At 32.9% G+C, this 21,242-nt stretch overlaps 3 protein-coding genes and 1 long non-coding RNA gene across 4 annotated transcripts; 3 read left to right on the plus strand and 1 right to left on the minus strand.

Annotated features, from left to right (window-relative positions):
* The first annotated feature begins 7,205 nt into the window (after window positions 1-7,205).
* LOC108451936 (auxin response factor 24-like) lies at window positions 7,206-12,079 on the plus strand. The gene is made up of 15 exons (XM_017749652.2): window positions 7,206-7,421; window positions 7,578-7,667; window positions 8,569-8,681; window positions 8,776-8,871; window positions 8,996-9,052; window positions 9,133-9,291; window positions 9,397-9,481; window positions 9,591-9,681; window positions 9,833-10,000; window positions 10,076-10,195; window positions 10,291-10,366; window positions 10,480-10,651; window positions 10,750-11,303; window positions 11,412-11,605; window positions 11,707-12,079. Exons 2-15 carry the CDS (start codon window positions 7,613-7,615, stop codon window positions 11,798-11,800), a joined length of 2,034 nt encoding a protein of 677 aa, XP_017605141.1. The 5' UTR covers window positions 7,206-7,421; window positions 7,578-7,612; the 3' UTR covers window positions 11,801-12,079.
* Window positions 12,080-13,015: 936 nt separating this feature from the next.
* Window positions 13,016-13,954, plus strand: LOC108453738 (uncharacterized). The gene is made up of 2 exons (XM_017752019.2): window positions 13,016-13,468; window positions 13,558-13,954. Exons 1-2 carry the CDS (start codon window positions 13,205-13,207, stop codon window positions 13,816-13,818), a joined length of 525 nt encoding a protein of 174 aa, XP_017607508.1. The 5' UTR covers window positions 13,016-13,204; the 3' UTR covers window positions 13,819-13,954.
* A 138-nt stretch (window positions 13,955-14,092) lies between these two features.
* LOC108453737 (short-chain dehydrogenase reductase 3c-like) lies at window positions 14,093-16,580 on the minus strand. The gene is made up of 3 exons (XM_017752018.2): window positions 16,365-16,580; window positions 16,106-16,186; window positions 14,093-14,963 (listed from the first exon to the last, which is right to left on the minus strand). Exons 1-3 carry the CDS (start codon window positions 16,532-16,534, stop codon window positions 14,174-14,176), a joined length of 1,041 nt encoding a protein of 346 aa, XP_017607507.2. The 5' UTR covers window positions 16,535-16,580; the 3' UTR covers window positions 14,093-14,173.
* LOC128296539 (uncharacterized) lies at window positions 14,529-15,370 on the plus strand. The gene is made up of 2 exons (XR_008287162.1): window positions 14,529-14,700; window positions 14,799-15,370. It is a non-coding gene; the product is annotated as an uncharacterized LOC128296539 (long non-coding RNA).
* Window positions 16,581-21,242: the final 4,662 nt, after the last annotated feature.

Consider the following 21,242-nt stretch of genomic DNA (forward strand, 5'->3'; position numbering starts at 1 on the left):
GAAACAAAAGGGGCAGAAAGCTTTCTTAGGGTTAAACGTTTGGTCCTTCATTTGTTAAGTGGTTTTAAATTCATTTTCTGTAATTTTTGTGTTTTTGAGGTTTTGTGAGTTTGATTTAGTTAGCTTGTGTACCAATTTGTGAAACTGTTAAAGTTTTTAAAATTTTTCATTGTTGGATACTTGATGAAATTTGTGTTAATTTGTTAGATTTTAAGCTTAAATATGAAAATGACTAGTTTGTAAAATTTAATTTCTAGTTTTTGAACATACGGACTAAAGTGCATAAATTTTAAAATTGGTGTAATATTTTTATAATTATAGATAATAAAGGGTTATATAAGGATGTAATTGAGATCGGTTTTAAAATCGAAATTCAAATTTGAAAGATATGACTATATCGCTTTTATGGACTAAATTGAATAATTTATAAAATATGTAGGATTTTGTAATTGAATGTGATTTGGATAGAATTTGATATTATACCATTATTTAATTATTATTCTTGGCTAAAAATGACGCAAGATTGTCAAAAGGGAAAAGAAAGGCGAGAGTCGACGACGAGTGACATGAGCTTTCGGTTTGTATCTTTATGACCCGAGACCAATTAATTACTTTATACTTATGAAAAATTTTGCATTATATAAAATTTAGGTGAATTATTAACAATTATTGAGTTGAAATACTATGGTTGAAATTGAATATTAAGGCAAAGACTAAATTGAGTAGAATAGAAAATTGTATGACGTGACTGATATAGGAGTTTGTATGAAATTGAGCCGGATTATGTTATATGATGAATCGATATTGAATTGAGTATGATGGGATGTGGATTGAACTATGTGACGAAATTGGAGATTTATCAATCTACCAATTATACAGGTCTATATTTTGGTTTATTCAGTAATACACTACGGTTTCAATTTGAGATGTTGATTGATAAATCTAAATATTTGTCTTGAAAATCCAAGTGAGCGTATAAATGTGATTTGCCTATAAAGCAGATTTGATTTGAAATGTGAATTGATTTGGTATAATTGCATACTTGCCTATATATATAAACTTATATAAATTACAAATTGAGTTCATATATTTATTGTTATACTTATATATTAAATTATTACCTCTTAAATTGTAACAACCCAATAGTTAGGGTGTCAGAAAATGAAGTTCGGGACTCCATTTCCATAAAATAAATTAGTAAATATTTTTATTTAATTTTTACGAGGTTAGTTTGGTAGTGAATTAGATTTTGATTAAATAAATTTTGTGAAATTAAGAATTGTTAAAATACTAGGACTAAATTGTATATCGCTTAAAAGTTGAATTATAGTTTATATTAATTAAAGGACTAAAATGACAAATATGCATTTACCTTGTTGTAGTGGACGGCATTAAGGAGTAATATATATATTATATGTAAACTTATCATATATATATATATATATATATATATATATATATATATATATTATAATAATTAATAACTAAAAAACTAAATGTATGTATATATATATTATAATATAGTAATAAAATTAAAGTAAAATAAATGAAAAGAAAGTGGAAAGGATCAAACATTTTTCATGCAAAATAAAAGAAAGAAATAAATGAAAGAACAGAAGAGTGGACGGCAAATCTAGGGAATTTTAGCTTTTTAACTTTAATTGGTTAGTCAATTTAGTATTTTTTTTTTGTAATTTTATGTTTTTAGAATCTCGGTACTTAGAGCTACCCAACTTATATTGTAATTTTAGTATTGCTTAAGATTTTAAATGTTGTTATTGTTGAATATTTTAAATTCTAGGGATTAAATTGATAGATTTCTAAGTTTAAAGTGAAAAAGGACTAAATAGTGAAATTAATTTTGATTTTGAATAATAGGGACTAAAGTGTGGAAAATTCAAATTTTGATGTTATAATTGAAAATAGGAATTAAATTTAGCTTAAAGTGAAATTAGTATTAAAATATAGGGTTAAATGTGAAAGTTAAAAATTGGTCTTGGTTTAGGGACTAAATTGAAATTTAAGCAAATATTGTGTAAAAATTAAAATATTCAATGTGGAATTGAATTATGTAGTATTTATGTATTTTAATTGTTTTAATTTCTAGCTAACATCGTACCGAAATCCTCGACTAAAAAGGGAAAGGACAAAATCGACGTCGAATAGCTTGGAATCCATGATTTGTATTTCTATAATCCGAACTAAGTTGTTAATTATTGTATTTTGAATTATTGCATATGGTAAGTAGTTGAGGTGAGTACTTTAATACTTTGAGATTGAATTGAATTTATAGTTGATTGAATTAGATTGATTTGGTATATATTATGAATGTATTGAGTATATGGAAATTGAAATGAATATATGTTTAAATGTGATAATGTGCAAATATGAGAATTGGATATTGGATGTATTTGTAAGTGAAATGGAACCCTATTAACTGTTTCAGACTAAGTCGAATATAGATGGCATGACATAGGATAGGAAGAGTTCAGAGATTTTTTCAACTTCGAGTCAATGAGGCACTGGTGCCAATTTGCTTCGGTTTAATCGATAAGACATTGTGTGTCAATATATATAGCGCAGGGCACGATTATTACTTTAGATTTACCCGATGAGGCATTGGGTGCCAAATTGGTGTGTTGGTTGGATCCGTGTATCCTTCTGAGTCCGGGTCGTGTTAATGGGGTAATTAAATAATAAAGTTATGTAATTGATATTGAAATGGCAAAGTACGTGAATTGGAAATGAAAAAGTGGATTGGAAAATGAAATGTGAATTATGTTGTGAACATAAGTGAAATATATAAGTGATGCACTCATGAATTGGACATGGATTGGTTTGTGCCATTATATAAGTAAATTGTTGATTGATCTACGAAAAGTTATTCATATAGCAAGTGGTGTGAATTGAGATATATGTTAAAAGAAACTAAGTATGAATACTTGTGAAAATTGAGCATAGCATGAAATAATGTGGTAATATGCATGAGATTGAAATAGTGATATCTTGTATTTGCATGCTTAGATAGTTGTATGAGTGTATAATTAAATTTGAGCATTCATGTATCATATCATATCTTTAAAATTTCAGATTATAGAAATATTATTGAGTTTTACTCGGCGTGCGGTTTCGTTTTTCGTGCGCAGGTTAGGTACTTTTCTTTTGATCGCCAACTCAACATCCAACAACGATCCCGATTTCAAGTGTAGTGATGTTTATTTTTGTAATGGCATGTACCTAGGAGGTCTTTGGTTGATAGATGTTTTTGTGAATGTGATGTAAATTTGAGTTATAAGTATAATGATGGTCATTGTATATAAGTATATGTTTGGTATGTTGTTTTGACCCAAGGCTTGATTTATGTGTGTGCAACTTTAAGCTTGATGTAATAGGTAGTTATATGTTAGGCTAAAGTGAGTGCTTTTGGCATGCATGAAACCTTGATTTGGATGATGCCTTATTGATGTGTTTTAATGATATAAATGTGTACCAATGGGGGTACATTGGTTAGGCACCTAAGATGGTTGTTTTGTCATATTTTGAGTATGTTTAATCATATTTTGAATAGGTTAAATGATTGGTATTTGAGTTGCTTAATACCCAAGCAAGTAGGAAATGGTAAACTTAAGGTTTAAGGTACATTTTGGTGCACACGGCCTGCCCACATGGGCGTGTGCCCTGAACATGTGGTATAATTGCATAGTGTAATGTCACATACGGGCTAACACACGGCCAGGGACACGACCGTGTCACCTAAGTCAGAGAGTTACACGAGCAGAGACATGGGTTGAGACACAGTTGTGTGTCTCAAGTCAGTGAGTTACACAAGTTGGGACACAACCATGTGACCTCTGTATCCAAATTTTTGTAACTTTTTTCCTAGATTTTCCAAATGATTTCAATTTAGTCCCGAGTTGTTTCTAAGGTGTTTCTTAGGCCTCGAGGGCTCAATATAGGGAAGGTATGTATATATGAATGGTTTATGTTATGTTTATGATATTAAATGAAATTAAGTATAATTGTTTCGATTGTACGGTAATATTCGTAACCCTAATTCGTGACAGAGAGGGGTTAGGGGTGTTATATGAATCATAAGGTACCATTGGATAAATTACTTAGCGTACGATCTTGTTTTTCACGTGCAAGTTAGATTCTATTCATGAAATCAAATATCGACTCAGCATCCAACCGACAATCCCGGACTCAACAAAATTCGTATCAATTTTATTTTGTGTTAAGAACATGTAGTTAGGTTAAGTAAGTTTAGTAAGGTATGAAATGATATAAAAGTGATTGAATTTGGGAAACAAAGAGAGTATGCTAAATGGTTTGGATGATTGATATTTGAAAGATTAATTGGATACATGTATATATATGGATGAACATGGAATGAGATATGTTAGTTGGTTAGATTATAAAAGCTAAGGTAAAAGTTTAGTTTAATATAAATGTGAATATTATGGAGTGTGGGATTGAGATATGTTTATGATAATTGAAATGATTTAAATGGATGTGTTTTGGCGTGTTGGCATATATAAGTTCTAAATAAATTGTATTAATGATTAATAAGGTGATGATGTTATATGCTTAATATGCATATTCTAGATTAGCTATAGTTTGATTAAATGTGCTATATGAAATGGCAATATGAGTAAATTGTAATGAATGAATATGTAAAGATTGTGTTGTATTATGTTTTGAATATTATCTAAGTTCGCGAGAATGTTTGAATGTTTGAATGATTGGAAGTATTGATGGTTGAATCATGATATTATGAAATTGGATGATGGTAGAATTCATAGATGTTGTACAAACGGTCAAGAGTTAAGTTTGAAATTAGCTATGCAAATTTTGTGTTTTAAATGGCAGGATTATGAAATAAAATTTGCACAAATAGTCTGTGATGTTGCGACGTCACACAAATGTCATAGCGATGAGATCTGGGCTCCAGACTACAGAGCGACAAGGAAAATTTGTCGCCGCGATGAGGAGGCCATTTGATCAAGTCAGTATGTCACGTCGCGGCATCGACCTTGAATATTGAAAACTTTCATTTTGGTCCTAATTCGACCTCAAATTAGCTTTAGAGCTTTTGTAAGTTCTTATAAAGCCTGAGAATGATTGTATTTCATGTTGAATGTATATTTGTTTGTTTTTATCATTAAATTGTATATTTTAATTGTGAATCGTTCGTAGTTACTCTAGTAACAAATGTGACACACTATAGCTCAAACTCGGTGATCGGGTTGGATATAGGGTGTTACAAATAGTGTCATTATTTGGTACCACATATTCCTTAAGTAATTTTATATTCCTTTGGTAATGTGATATTATTGACAATTTTACTTTTTTTCACAACTTTGATTATTTTACTTAAATTAAAATTAATTAATAATAAAAACTAATGGATTTAAAATTTTTCAAGTCTTTGATAGATTCTTCAAGTAACATGTAAACTATATTTATTTATTTATTATAAGTTAGAGAGAAATTAGCATTTAGTCAATATATTACCTTTTATGTATTACATCTTGTCTCGAACATTTTTTCATCATTTTAGTTAAATTTACTCTATTTTTTATGACTAATTTATATTTTATGTTCGTTTTACTATCCATGAAAATTAATCTTTTAGAGTTAAGGGCTACTTTCCTAACAATGTACCTCTAGAATTCAAACCTAAGTTTTTCTCTAAGAGTGCAATATTATCACTGCACTATAACTAATAGCATGTTAAAAGAAAAAATTTCATTTTCTTCTATCATTTTGATTGAAAGAGAAGGCTCACTAGCATATCTATCTTCTTCAATTTTAGTTTATTCATTTGAAAAAGAAGATGTAATATTAACTTGTAAAGAACTACGTGAAATAAAATATTATAAGCTTTAATATTTATATACTAAACAATAAAAAACAATATATTTTATTAAGACAAGTTAATAAAATTTGTATTTAAATATTTTTACATTTCATCAATCAAATAATACAATTTTAATATAACTTATATGGTAATGTGCATAAACAATTTTATTATCTAATAATCATATTTATTTTTCTGGACATAATCACACATATATTCATCTGTTTTACTATTTTGGACTAAAAATAATATTAAAGCACAATCCTTCTGAAAATTACTAGATATGTTTGGAAAACAACAACCTCCACTCATTCAAACCACATAAAAACAATTTTACATTCAACATATATTATTATTATTATTATTATTATTATTATTATTATTTCTTTACCTTCCTAATATTCAAATTCCCCAAAAAGAAACTGTCCTTTTTGTTTGTTAAGGAATAACTGACGTACAAACAAACAAACAAACATTTAGAAGGTAATAAATTGGATTTGGTCTGATGCGTCTTGAAGTTTAAAAAGAGGTGTAGGAAGGATCTGGTGGCAGTTGGGACTGGCAGAATACAGATGTAGGCCATGCTACAATACTCTCTCATGCTTTCAAATTTACAATGACACTTAATACTCTTACCTAAACCTACCTTTAGTTTACTCCCTTCAATCACTTGTCTTAAAAAGAAAAAGAAAAAAAAAACCGACATTCATCATAAGTGAAACACAGTTTGTCTCTGGTCTTTTACAAAGTAGGATCCTAAAAAAATAAGTATTATATTAATCAGGCTTTGTATTTATTTAACCTTAGTTTAGGTGTTATGTGAATCATATTACACTAACGATGATGTGATTTTCTAGTACATTAACATATGTACATATACGTGGGTTAATTTGATTGAATATCGAGTTAGAAATTTTAAATTGATTTAATTTTAAAGTATTTTATTAAGTCTCGAAATATTAATTAAGTCCATTAATCTAATGTTAATTTGAGCATTAAATATTTGATTTTACTGTACAACATATTAGTATTTGTTATCAAATATTAAATACATTTATATTTATTGTATAAATAATTTGGATTCAACATATTACAAAATAGAAATAAAAGAGAATGTGATTAAAATTGAAGAATGCAATTCTTTTAACATAATAAATCTGAACAGCATATGTGATGGGTATAAAGCTCACATGTTTATAATCATTGAGAGAGGTTGGGTAAAGTTAACATATTAATATATGATTTGAGGAAGAGGAAGCGGAGAAAGCTAGAGTTGGCGATATATACGTGCATGAAAAGGCAAAAAAGCACCTTGGACTCATCGGCATCTAAGGTAGCAAATATCTCCCAGCATCCAGACAAACAGAGAAGTTAAAAGGAAGAGAAAGAATAAGTGCAGAGTTTAAAGGGGCGATGTAAACGAAACTGTCGAACTTCAATTTTTTCTCCCTTCCCTTGTATGCACATTGGGGGCATGAACATGATATAAACGTTTATTTTGCAATAATGATCATAAACATAGTATGGAGGTAGAGGGGGCCGGGGGGTTGAAAAGACTGAGGTCTCTTTTCTGTCAACTTTTGTCATTTTGTTATTTATAATCATCATACTTGTATACATATACGCCTTTGCCCCCTTTCCCTCTTCCTTTCTCTCTTCTCTCTTCTCTCTTCTCTCTTCTTCTCATATTTGCTGCTCCTTCCTTTTTGTCGGAAAGGGCCTTCTTCTTCTTCGAAAAAGAGAACGAGAGAGATGGATGGTGAAGGGCATGGTTCAAAAGCTAAGTTCCCTTTTCACTCCACTAGAGGTATCTACATCAATGGAAACCCGTTTAATTAACTCTTGTTGCAAATTTTGGATTTTTATTTTTATTTTTATTATTTGTCCCTTTTATCATGTTCCGAGCCGAGAACCTGTTTTCGATTTAGGTTTTATCTTTTTACTTTATTTCGAGCCGAAAATTCATTTTCGATCGAGGTTTTATATCATTTTACTTCGTTTCGAGCCGAGAACCTGTTTTCGATCGAGGTTTTATCTTTTTACTTTGTTCCGAGCCGAGAACTCGTTTTCGATCGAGGTTTTATATCATTTTACTTTGTTCCGAGCCGAGAACCCATTTTCAATCGAAGTTTTATCTTTTTACTTTGTTCTGATGGGATCATAAAAGTGTGTGCTCCGATAGGATCGTAACTTTAAATGATTAAATAGACGGATTTATGTAGAACGTAAAAAATTAGACATGATTAGACTCGACTTGATGACTTATCGCATATAACTTATGGATACTCAAGTCGGGCCATACACAGACTTTTAAAACTGCCATGGTTTCACCCAAAATATTTTGTCTCCATAAACTCATCGGAACCTTAACGGAATCGGGAGATAAAACCTTAGGAGAGGCGAGAAATGAACTTTCTTAGGCGGAGATTACTTTTTTTTTTTTCAATACAAGTCATAAACCGAATTGTCTTTTGTTCTTTTCTTTTGTATTTTGTTTCAACCTCATGTGGAGTACCAAAAAAACAGTGGAAACTAATCAATCATATCTCATTTTGTTTTTGTTGGTCCCAACTCTGGTCTAGCTCTTTTAATTTGCAGAATTAGTCCCTAATGTTTCACTTTTTTTTATCATCAATTATCAGTAGAACCGGTTTATTACATCATTTTGTTTCGAATTTTGTGGCTTAAATTTTTTATTGTGAAATCAGGAGAAAACAATGATCTCTATAGTAAACTATGGCATGCATGCGCGGGTCCTTCTGTTTATGTTCCTCGCTCTGGAGATAAAGTTTTGTACTTCCCTCAAGGTCACATGGAACAGGTTTTATCTTCTTTAGTCTTTCTGTTCATATATATATGAAAGGATAGAACTTTGTTTGTTTCTTTTGCATATAAAGATTAAGCCATTGGTGCAGGTTGAGGCATACATGAGTGAAGATGGCACTATGGAAATGCCCATCTACAATTTACCTTGGAAGATCCTCTGCAGGGTTTTGCATGTTGAGCTTAAGGTATCAAGTAAACATGCATGTATATTTAGATGGGGTTGTAGTGTAAATAGTTTATTACTTCTGTGCATGTAACTTAATCTCATTATAAGTTGTGGCATATGATGCTTCATTGGTGCATTTGCAGGTTGAACCTGACACAGATGAGATCTTTGCAGAAATTATTTTGCTTCCAGAGGCAGAGGTTAGATATTAGTATTTTAGATGCATTAAGATTATATAGCAGTCTGGTTTATTTAATGCTTTTCTGTTCTGGATTAACAGCAAGATGAGCAAAGCATGGAGCATAGATATTATCGAGCGTCGCCTCGGGAAAATTATTCTCGTTACTTTAGTAAGAAGCTAACTCCATCGGATATAAAGACACACGGTGGATTCTCTATCCCAAAGCGGCATGCCAATGATGGGTGTCTTCCGCTCTTGGTTGGTATTTTGGTGCATTCATGTTCGAAACATTTAGTTTCAAAGTCTTTAAGTGATCAAAGTAAAGGCAATATCGTGTTATTAAGTTTATGCATATTGTGGCAGGACATGTCTCAGGAAATCCCCCAGCAGGAACTGCTCGCAACTGACTTGCATGGTCATCCATGGTACTTTCGACATGTTTTTCGTGGTACTTTCCTTACCTTTTCCATTCAAACTCTCGGATTTAAGCACTGCAATGATCAGCTCAGGCCAAAATGAAATTTAAGCTAGTTTTCTTATGGACTCCGTTCATGTAGGCTATCCAAAAAGAAATTTGCTTACCACCGGTTGGAGTACCTTTGTCACCTCGAAGAAGCTTGCTGCTGGGGATTCATTTATCTTTCTAAGGTTCTCTCTCTGCCACTAATATGCAAATTTGTTGTAACAATGCTCACATTCACGATTTGACATGATCTTTTGGAAGTTAATGTGGAGTTTCATTGTTTCAAAATGTTGTTTTTATTGTATATTATGAGCAAAAATGTTTTTGTTCTTCTAGAGGGGAAAATGGAGAGTTCGGTGTTGGAGTTCGCCAATCAATGACAAAGCTACTGAACAGTCCATCTCCATCGATCATATCCGCTCACAGTGTGCGACATGGAATACTTGCCAGTGCTTTCCATGCCTTTGCAACCAGAAGCATCTTTAACGTCTACTACCGTCCTTGGTAAGTTTGATGTAACATAGAACTTGTAACACTGGAACTGAAAGAGGAAGGCATTAACTCTCTTGCATCTTGCAGGACAAGGTCTTCTGAATTTATCACTCCACTTGATCAGTATATAAAGGCGGTTCAATTCGACTACTGCTTCGGGACAAGATGTAGAATGCGAGTTGAAGGTGGAGAATCTGGGGAACAGAGGTGCTTACTGCTTTACCTTATCATTTGTGGATAGTTTGAACCATGTTTTCATTCCATACCTCCCTTTAACCTAATGCACTCATCCTTAAAACCAGATCCCTTGGCACTATCATTGGCACTGAAGATCTCGATCCTATTAGATGGCAGAATTCCAAATGGAGATGTGTGAAGGTAACATGTGCTCTTTTGCATGCATGATCGCATGACCTTTGGATAGGAGATGCCTGCTTTCTAGTTTAATATTCTTATTCTCAATCCATTCATGAACTTCTATTATTCCTTAGGTGAAATGGGATCCCGCAGCGAGTTCGGTTTTGCTTCCCGAAAGAGTTTGTCCTTGGAGCATCGATCTCACGGAATTCACCAAGAAAAAGAAAACTTCCACTCTGCATCATCAGAAGAGGGCTCGCCCCAACAACGCATCATCCCCTGAGTTTTCTAGCTTGCTTATGGATGGTCGGTATTGAAATCTATAGTATGGTCATATTAGTTTTGCAGTGTATAATATCACTAGGAGACTTTGCAGCTACTAACAATAATTTCTGCTTTACCAGGCATGTTCCATGGTACAGCTAAAAATCAATCTCAAAGTAGTTCAGGGGTCTTGCAAGGTCAAGAAGACAGTGACACATGCGTGAATCAATCCAGTGTACTGCGACAATCATTACCGCATCTTCTTCCGCAAGATCCTGGTTGTGCCTCAATGCAACAGCAGATGCATAAGCAACTACAAATTCAGATTCCGACCTGTGACACATTTTATCAATGTTCCAGCAGCACAGCACACTTTTCTGGTAGGAAAGTACCCGGTTTGTGTAATGGGCTCTCAGCATTCTCCTCTAACAGAGTTCATGATGATGCTCGTGCTACCAAAAACGGAACTTCTTTGTCCAGACCAAATGGCAGTCACAGATGCATGGTTTTTGGAGTAAATTTATTTAATGGCTCACCCGAGCTCCCTTCACCACAAGTTCTCACTTCTAGTGAGGTTCAACGTCTTTGTTCGACTCCTCTCACTTCTCAGTCGAGTGTTTCCATTGCTTCCAAGGGTATATCTAGCAAGCAATGCAACAACTGTTGCTCCATCGGCGATCAAACTTGCACCAAAGTACTGCTTCTATCTTCTCTTGAATGTTTACTTAATGGACAAAGCGTTTCGGTAGTTGGATGTCATATGAAATTGATTCTGAGAACAATATTCCTTTTGCTCTTGTAGGTGCTCAAGTATGGAACTAATCTTGGAAGATCGGTTGATCTCTATCGATTCAATGGATACAAAGGCCTCATCCTTGAGCTTGATCATATGTTTGATTTCAATGGAAAGTTGATCGATGGAAGCAGCGGCTGGCACATAACCTATACCGATGAAGATGGGGATATGATGCTGATTGGAGATCCTTATCCATGGCAGTTAAGTGCAAAAAACCAAAAGCAAACCACTACCTAAAATACCCAATTAGTTTTTAGTATGAGCTTTGCTTTAATGATGATGATATTCTCTGAAATTACAGGAAATTTCAGCATGAAGTCCGAAGGATGGTTATCCACCCAAAGGAAGAAATCAACAGGCTGAATCCGAGCTCACCGAGTTCAGCATCTTACTGAAATGTCTTGTGCAGACGTTTCTTTAGAAGTAAGTATGGTAAGGTGTTTTAGAGTTTTAGCTTGCGGTGCAAGAAACAAGTTGTTTGTTCTTCAAGTTATGTAGTTTTTAATGGGATTCAGTCCCTGTGGATACTGTCTGCATCTTTGATTCCTGCATTGACATTCATATCATATAGATGCAGCTCTGTGTTGTTTTGAGAGATGGTTTATGTTTAGAGATGCTCAAATATGAATGACAGTTTTTATGGAATAAAAATGAACAAGCTCTTTAACTTTTAATTTAAATTTTAATAACTTTTACTTTTTAATTTTGTGGTGTGAATACATAATATAATTTTGAGATTGAATCGGAAATCGATCAATATATCGGAGTAAAAGAAGAATTGGCTGATTTTTCAAACTGATATGAAGTGGATTAAAAAATTTGATTAAACTAACAGTTGAACCAAATTGTATTTATTTTTGATAATTTTTTTAAAAATTTAAAGTTTAAAAATGATTTATTTAATTGAAATCTACTAATCAGGGAAGTGATGGCTTGACTGGTTGAAACACTAATTGGTTCCCTAAACATTGATTTTCACACACAAAGGAGAGCACCCCACAAAAACAGATAACATCTATTAGGAGTTTGAATTTCGGCAGGCGTGCAAAACTTCAAGGACTTATGAGTAGTTAAAAAAAAGGAGTTAATTGCATAAATATTTTCTAATTAAGTTCCTAAATTATTAACACTATATCAATCAGTCCTTTTGTTATTAAAACCATTCATTTAACTTTTAAATGATATGTAGCTAAATTTAAAATAAAAACTTAAATAAAACTAGAATATTATGGTATCATTTTAAAAGTAAAAAAAATAAAAATAAAGTAAAGCTAAAAAAGTGAAGAATAAAGTTTCGTAAAAGTTTTAAAACCTTAAAACTAATATTTTAAAACATTTGTTTTACAATATTAGTTTTTTCATAAATTTTTCATTTCAAATTATACTATATATGAATTTTAAGAGTTAAATTAACGATTTTAGTAATGAAAGGACTTAAATAATTTAACCTTAATAGTTTGAAGATGAAATTAAAATAATTTAAAGTTTAATGACCAATTTAAAATGAAAGTCATAATTTAAGGGTGTTTGGTGCAATTAACACTAAAAGAATGCGGGTAAAAGATTAGATAAGTGGTGATAAACTTGTAATAAATAAAAAAGTTTATTTGAGAATAATATAAATGTAAAAAAAAAAGAAAAAAGGAGTAGGTCAAAATTATTTCAAGTGAAATTCAAAAGTGGAAGCGAACGGTGTCTTTTGAGGATAATATTTTCCCAGCAGACAAACGACCATCAGTTAGTTTTTCCAGCCAAATCCCGGGAGTATCACCAACTTTGCTCCTTTATCTGAAACAGACATGAAATCCATATGTTTTTCCTTTGCAATCGCTGCAGAAGCCATCCCAAATTCCAATCATCTTCATCGTCCACTAACTCCTCCTTATCCCCCGTCAATTCTAACCCCTAATTTTCCTCTCAAAAGAACCCAAACTTCTCCCCTCCCTCTAAGATCTCAATCTTCTTCAGAGCCACGAGGGAATCAACAACGACAAGACCCAGAAAACCTAGTTGAAGACCTGAGAATCCCGGACCCCTGGTTACTCCCTTCAAAGGCCTTGGAGGTAACACCCATTATTGAAAAATTCACTTTTTAATTTCAAAATTACCTGATTTCGGTTCGTAGCATTTGCGATTTTGATCGGCCTTGTAGGAATCCGAATGGCTCAGAGTTACCCTGCATAAGTGGTTAGATGATGAATACTGCCCAGAGGAAACAAATGTGGAGATCAGCAATGTGGCTGCCCGCTCCTATTATCACTCTTTGTTACACAAACAAACCGACGTGGGTGAGATTCTTTTGAAGATGGCTAGGGAACTAGAATCCATTTCTTATCAGGAAAGCTTTCACGGGCCATTCTCTTCAGCAAATGCTGCTGTTAGCTTAATCATCCAACGAATAGAGCAGCTGTAGGTTGAGTTTTTTTTTTTTTTACTGTGTACTTGTATTTACTGATCATGAAACTCGTTGGAGCTTGGGTTTTTTTGGTTGTCAATTCTGCTTCATTTATGTAATACTACCCTCTCTGTACTCTGTTATTAGCATAGAATTAGAATACTTTGATTCTTTTTATTGTTCAGTTTAAACTAATTTATGTCATGTTTTGAAACCAGTAAAAAGGTCAACCATCTAAAATCTCAAGGTACTGAAATTCATTTTTGTTTAGTGTAATTGTTGTTCCCCAGACTGTCAAAAACTAGAAGAAACTTGAAATATACCTCGTACTTCAATTTCCAAAATATATCCTTTGAGCAGCATTTATAAGCCTTTAGCTCTTAGGAAGTTCCAATCTCTTAAATGATGTAAAACCTCCATCTACCACCAAATTATGCCCACTAACATACTTTGCATCATCTGATGCAAGATAGACTGCGGCATCGGCTACATCACCTGGTTCCAATGTTGCTTTGCCGAGCACACCAAAACTATGTATCATTTTGACGAGCTGCTCGGCATCAATTTGTGGATAAATCTGGCTCATCTCATCTAGTGTAAATGGAGTCGGAACTGCAAAAGGTGATATGCAGTTGACACGAATTCCGTACTGGCATAGCTCAGCTGCCATGGACTTAACAATTCCTATGACAGCAGACTTGGACACACTGTAAGTATGTTGAGCTAGTCCACCCATCATTCCAGTTACGCTAGCTGTGCACAGAATGGAGCCAGTTCTACTAGGGATCATCACACGCGAAGCGTGTTTGATGCCGGCCAAGACTCCTCGCACATTGATGCCCATAACTCTGTCGAAAATGGCAAGGTCAAGGTCCACAATGCTCGGAGGCGTGTAGCAAGGTACCCCAGCATTATTGTACATAACATCCAGTCGTTTGTGTTTGGAGACGGTAAAGTCAACAGCATCGGATACATCTGATTCTTCCGTTACGTCACAGGGTATAAAAGTAGCATTGGGTCCAAGCTCATTCGCCGTTGCTTGCCCTAGTTGGTGTTGTATATCAGCAATGACGACTTTGGCACCATTACTGATGAATTTCGCTGCAGCTGCCTTCCCGATACCGCTTGCTGCCCCAGTGATCAATGCTATTTTGCCTTTCAGCCTGCTTTGATGGAAGTATACATAGAAACAAAGATTTTAATGGCATTGATCTTTCAAGGTTTTCTTTTTTATCTTCTGGTTTGATACAAATTCTCATTTCTCCGGCATCTGTTTTTGGTAAAAGATTTAATGTTATGTAAAATTTAGTAGAGAATATTAATGGGGTAACTAAGATTTTTAGCATATTTCCATGACTCATTCTAGTTCAGGGAAAATGTCGAATATGCTGAGGTAGTGGTTGGATTAGTGGAATCCAGTTGGGATTGGTTGAAACTTACCAGTGGTCGCCATCAATGGCAAAGGCGAAAAAGAAAGCAAAAAGGAAAGGTTAAATTTTGCTAGGGATCCTAGTTTTTATACTTATTTATTTTTTAAATTTAATTTCATTTGATTAAATTTAATTATCAATTTACTCTAATTGAGTCATTCCATGTCTCTATATTTTTTAAATTTAAAATTTCAATCTTGAAGCAAATAGTCATCATTAATTCAATAGTTAAATTTTAATGAGTAATATGTAGAATAAGTTGATATGACATTATACATAAATAATATATTTGAGATTCCATCTATGAGATTCAAACAACAGCTTTGCTAAATACCATTTGAATAGTCGAATTAGAATAAAGTAAAGATTAACCAATTTCTTTTTATTAAAAAAGCTACAGATCTTTTCCATGGGGTATCTTCCAAAGCTATCACATGCATTGTTGAATTAGAAACAAATTGTTCTAAAAAGTAAAATGGAATTTCCAGTAAAAGCCAAGGGATCAGTAGAACAAAAGAGAAAAAGAACATTTTTTTAATATTTCATGGAAGATCTTTTCAGAGTACAGTGACACCGACCAGACTTTTTGTTTATTATCGGATCAATAACATCAATGATGGTTTAAAAAAGCTTTTTATTAATAATTATAAAGGAATTAAAAAAGTAAAGTCGAATCTAGAGGCAAAGGCCATGGGGTCTAGGGATTTTAGCCTTTTTCATACCTCTGTAGGCTTTTAATGGCGTTAACCTCCTTTTTATCTAACAACTTAAAACAAATCACCAAAATTAAAAGTAAAATAAAGGTCAAATATTATACACTTTAATTTAAAGCACTGTGAAAATAATAAAAAGAAGGATGAAGAACATTGCTATACCTTCCAGTTTGTGTCGATAATTCCCTGTTATAAAAGCTCTGAGGAAGTGAGGCTCTACATATGAAGCCATTAATGATGTTTCTGTAGTAGCAAACTAAATACAGTAAGCTGCACTTCCAGAAAATAATGAAAGAAGAAAAGAATCCCAGAAAATATTGTGAAATGATTTGAGTTCTTTTTGTATGAATCTGTAACTGAAAAATAAGTTGGAATAGCAAAAAAGGAACAAAGACCCAAAAATGTGAAGAAAGTCACAAACCTGAATCCAATCCTCAACATGCTCTCTATGAGGGAAATATTGTGTTCTTTAAGGATGGAGAGAGAGAAGGGGGGGGGGGGGGTGAAGGTGGGCGGTGGTGAGCTATATTTTTGAGAAGCCAAGTGAGGACCATTTGACGAGAGAGAGAGAGAGAGAGAGAAAAGAGGCATACATATTTTTGAGTTTCCCAAATATGCCCCATTGATTGAACCAATCCATTTAATTGAACCATATGATACAAGGGTATGACAAGTTAGGATACTGTCAAACGAGAAGGGCATTATTGTCATCGAAATTAGTTTCATAAGATGACAGAGAATAGAAAAGAGGGGCGGCAAAGGAATCAACGAAGTCAATAATATTAATAACGTAGAAATTATATTTGTTATAAAACATTATAAATTTTTTACAATTAAAATTTATTTTTATAATATTTATATAGACGTAACAATAAGCAATATTTAATTAAACTTAATTTGAAGTAAATTTATAAGAGTAGATGGTGGTAAATTAAGTAGATTAATTTATATTATTAAAATATTCATATTTTATATTATAAAATATTTATTATTAGATATTTATAAATTATATATATTATAAGGTTTCATGCTTTTAGCGAACATGGAAGCTTAATTTTTTTACACATAACATATTATCCCTTAACACCTCAAATTTTTGATATTTCATTTGGTACTATCCTAGGATGGAATGCAATGAAATACCAAAAATATTAGAAAATGATTCAGATCAAAGAATTTCATGAAAGGAAAATTGATGTTGGAGATGGAAATCAATAGAAAGAATTGTGAATATGCAAATTCAGCAAAAATGATTAAATTGTAATTTTAAAAAGTTGGCACAAGAATAAGTTGGGATATGTATTGGTGTGATGAAAATCACTTTTGAGACCAAATTGAAAAGATTTAAAAGTACATGGACTAAATTATAAATTTTCTCATTATTATCGAGAGAAGGATTTAACTACCCAAGGATTCTTACTAATCACTAAAGGTGAATTATGGAATTTGAGTGATTAAGTGCCTACTTGTGAAAAAAATGGGATTTGAGGCAAAAAGGGTAAAATGATAATTTTGCTATATAAAGGCATTTTGCTTTTTACTCGAGAATTTTATAATAAAAATATTATTTGATGAGATGTTTGATAATTGGTTTTAACATAGTCCATTAGACGTGATGGTTAATGTGTTGATCTGTGCAATTAGACAATGAGTTATCTATCAAAACTCTGAACTGTAAAACTATGAATCTGTCTCCATATGAATATTAAATAATATTTTGAATTAAGTGGATCTCTAAACTCTGAGTATACCTATACCTAAATTATAAGAAAGTTATTGGTCTCAGTTAATAAGTTATCTATGGTTATTATTGTGCCCTAATAAACTTAGTGAAATAGTTAAGATATGATTGACATGCCAATAGGGATTAGATGTGGAGTTCTATTGTGATATAGAGTTTTGTTTCTTTCGAGTCTTACACATATTATGTGCAATCTTTGTTGTCTTCAGTTATGCACTCGTGTGCATTCTTTGTTACCTTCGAGCTTAACATGTATGTGCTCTCTAGTGTGTCTTAAGGATTTGTACTTATATGCTCTTTGGTTTGTTTGGAGCATCAACACTGTAACACCCTTCACTCGACCGCATCAACACTGTAACACCCCTCGCCCGACCCGATTGTCAAGTCTAAACTACAGGGTGCTACAATTTTTGTCGGAGCAACTGCTGACAAATTCACAGTAAAATCATCATTTCATATCATCATTCATGCAATGAAAAACAATAAAACATTGAATATCATGAACATTCTTTCTTAGGTGTTATATGAGCATATGAATGCTTTAATGTCAACCCAAGATCGAGTAGGGACTTTTTTGCAACAATTTTAAATTTTCAAATCAAGTATGTCATAAATAAATCATTCAAACATTCAATTATGTCATAAACAACTAGATATTATGATACACAATTAAATTCAAGCGTTAATCGAGCTTACGAAAGCTCTTCTCTTGGCCCAAGTATGAAATAAGACCAAATTGCAAAGTTTTCAAAATTTCATATCAAGTATCGATACCCTTACCTGGTCTTCATGTGAATTTGAACTTCGGTGTTTAGAAAAATAAAATTAAAACCAAATGTATCGATACTAGTTATAAAGCATCAGTATTTTATTTAAGGTATCAATACCCTACCCTTTATATCGATACCATTTTAAGGTTGGTTCAATGTTTAATAAATTTAAGAAAAATTGCTAAAGTATCGATAGGTATTGATACCTTAGAGCAAAATTTTCAAAATCTACATTTTGGTACCTATTTCATGCCAACCAAAACAATTGCACTTTTGGTGCATTTTTACCAAACTTTTTGTAACACTCTATACCTGATTCATTCGCCTGACTCGAGCTATAACGCATTACAACAATAATTCATGAACATTTATCACAAGTTTCAATCAAATTCAACCAAATAAATCATATTCAACCATTTCCATGATTTTCAATCAATTCTAGACCTAATTTGCGCTTACAAAATATTTAAAACAAACCGAGATCAATTTTAGATTAAATTGAAACTTCTACAAATTTTGAGTAAAATGTACAAACAAGGGTCACACGGCTGTGTGAAAAAGGCCAGGCCATGTGGCTCAGGGACATGGCTATGTGGTCAAACTGTATACAATTCAAAAATAGGGTTACACGACTTTATACTCGACCGTGTGCAATTAGAAATAGGGTCACATGGCCATGCCACTGATTGTGTGCCAACCTGTGTATGACTCGAAATAGTGTCACACAGTCGTGTCGCAAGCCATGTGTGATTTGAAATAGGTTCACACGGCCGTGTCTCCAAGCCATGTAACAACTTAAGACCATGTAGTACATACCTACACCAAAATTGAATAGGCCACATGGCTATGTGAAGTGACCGTGTGTGGCACACGGTTGTGTGACAACCCATGTCCCAGGCCATGTGCACCTAAAATAACTTCAAAAATAAGCCAAACCATTACCTATTTCTTAGGTGCCAAGCCAAACTAATATCAACCATTTCATACCATCAAAACACATTCAAACAAGCTCAAAACATACCAAAATCATTCAACCTATATTCCTAATCAATATACCCTCATTGGTACCAAAAATAAAATATCAAACTAAGTTCATATTAAACAATCACAAGTTCAACTACTTGATAATCTTATCAAGCATACTATTCCATCCATCAAGCTAATAACCTATCATAGCAATTTCAACCACTTCATTCTATGAACAAGTCTATACAACCTTGATATCTCAAACATTCATAACAATCACAAGTTCAACTACTTGATAATCTCATCAAACATGCTATTCTATCCATCAAGCTAATAACCTATCATAGCAATTTTAACCACTTCATTTTATGAACAAGTCTATACAACCTTGATATCTCAAACATTCAAATTCAATAATCACAAGTTCAACTACTCGATAATCTCATCAACCATACTATTCTATCCATCAAGCTAATAACCTATCATAGCAATTTCAATGACTTAATTTTATGAAAAAGTTTATACAACCTTGATATCTCAAAACCTTTATAGACATATAACTCCTACTACATGACAAGTTCTATACCACAATTGGATTTTCATAACAAACCATGAAAAAACATATTATCAACTAAAATCATACATTCATTGCACATATATAGAACATGCCATTTTGTAGTAAGTACTTAAAACATATACAAGATTCTTCTCTTACATGCCACCTATCCTAAAATAAAATTTTCAAAATCTACTGAAAAATAGTTGGATACTGTGATCTTCAAGTTGATCCAGTCTCTTGATTCTACAAAATGCTATCTACAAGGAAATAATAAAACGACACAAGTAAGCTTTAATAGAGCTTAGTAAGTTCACAGGTCGAAATGATAAAACTTACCATATAAACATAGCATAACATTTAGCAACATTGTTAATAAACGTTAGCCCTGTCAACCACAATCATTCAACAAATGAGCTTTATATACACAAGTTGCACAAACTATTCAACTATACAAAGTCATTCAATTACCAAGTCATGATCTAATGTCAGAAATCATGTAAACATTCATATAATTCATTAACAAGATATTTAACCATTTAAAATCTGCCCGATGAACAATATAAACATATACGGATTTACGGTTATCCACCCAAGACAATCCAGGATGCTCAATCGAGCCAATCTGTAACACCCCTAACCAATATCCGTCGTTGGAACAGGGTTACAGAGTATTACCAAAACTTATAGATCAATTATGGACATTTAATATCATTTACCATTCATAACAGAAACTAATCATAATCAATCATATTGTCCTTTATATAAGCCTTCGAGACCCAAAATACACGTTAGAAATAAATAGGGACTAAACCGGTAACTCAAATAATTTTTCTAAAAATATAAAAAATTTTCAAAGGAGCAGGGGACACATGCCCGTGTCTCAGACCATGTGGGCATTCAAAATAAAGGCACAAAACAGTGTCTCAGCCCGTGTCCAAATTAGGGTGCTTATTGACTTGTGTCACACGGTTAAGCCACACGCCCGTGTGCTAGGTCGTGTGAACATATTGACCTAAAAATTAATGTGTAGGGGTCACATGACCAAGCCACACGCCCGTATGCCAGGCCATATGAAAATACATAGGCATTCTATTTTTTAATTTTAAAGATGCAGGGGACACATGGCCAGACCACACGCTCATGTGATAGGCCGTGAGTCACACATGGCTGAGGCACACGCTTCTGTCTTTACCCGTGTGGACAAAAATAGACTCTTTTCAAGCCACATTCCTCACCCATTTTTTATTTCAACCTAAACACTTC

The sequence above is a fragment of the Gossypium arboreum genome, chromosome 8 (assembly GCF_025698485.1).
Source record: "Gossypium arboreum isolate Shixiya-1 chromosome 8, ASM2569848v2, whole genome shotgun sequence".
Classification (NCBI taxonomy): domain Eukaryota; kingdom Viridiplantae; phylum Streptophyta; class Magnoliopsida; order Malvales; family Malvaceae; genus Gossypium; species Gossypium arboreum.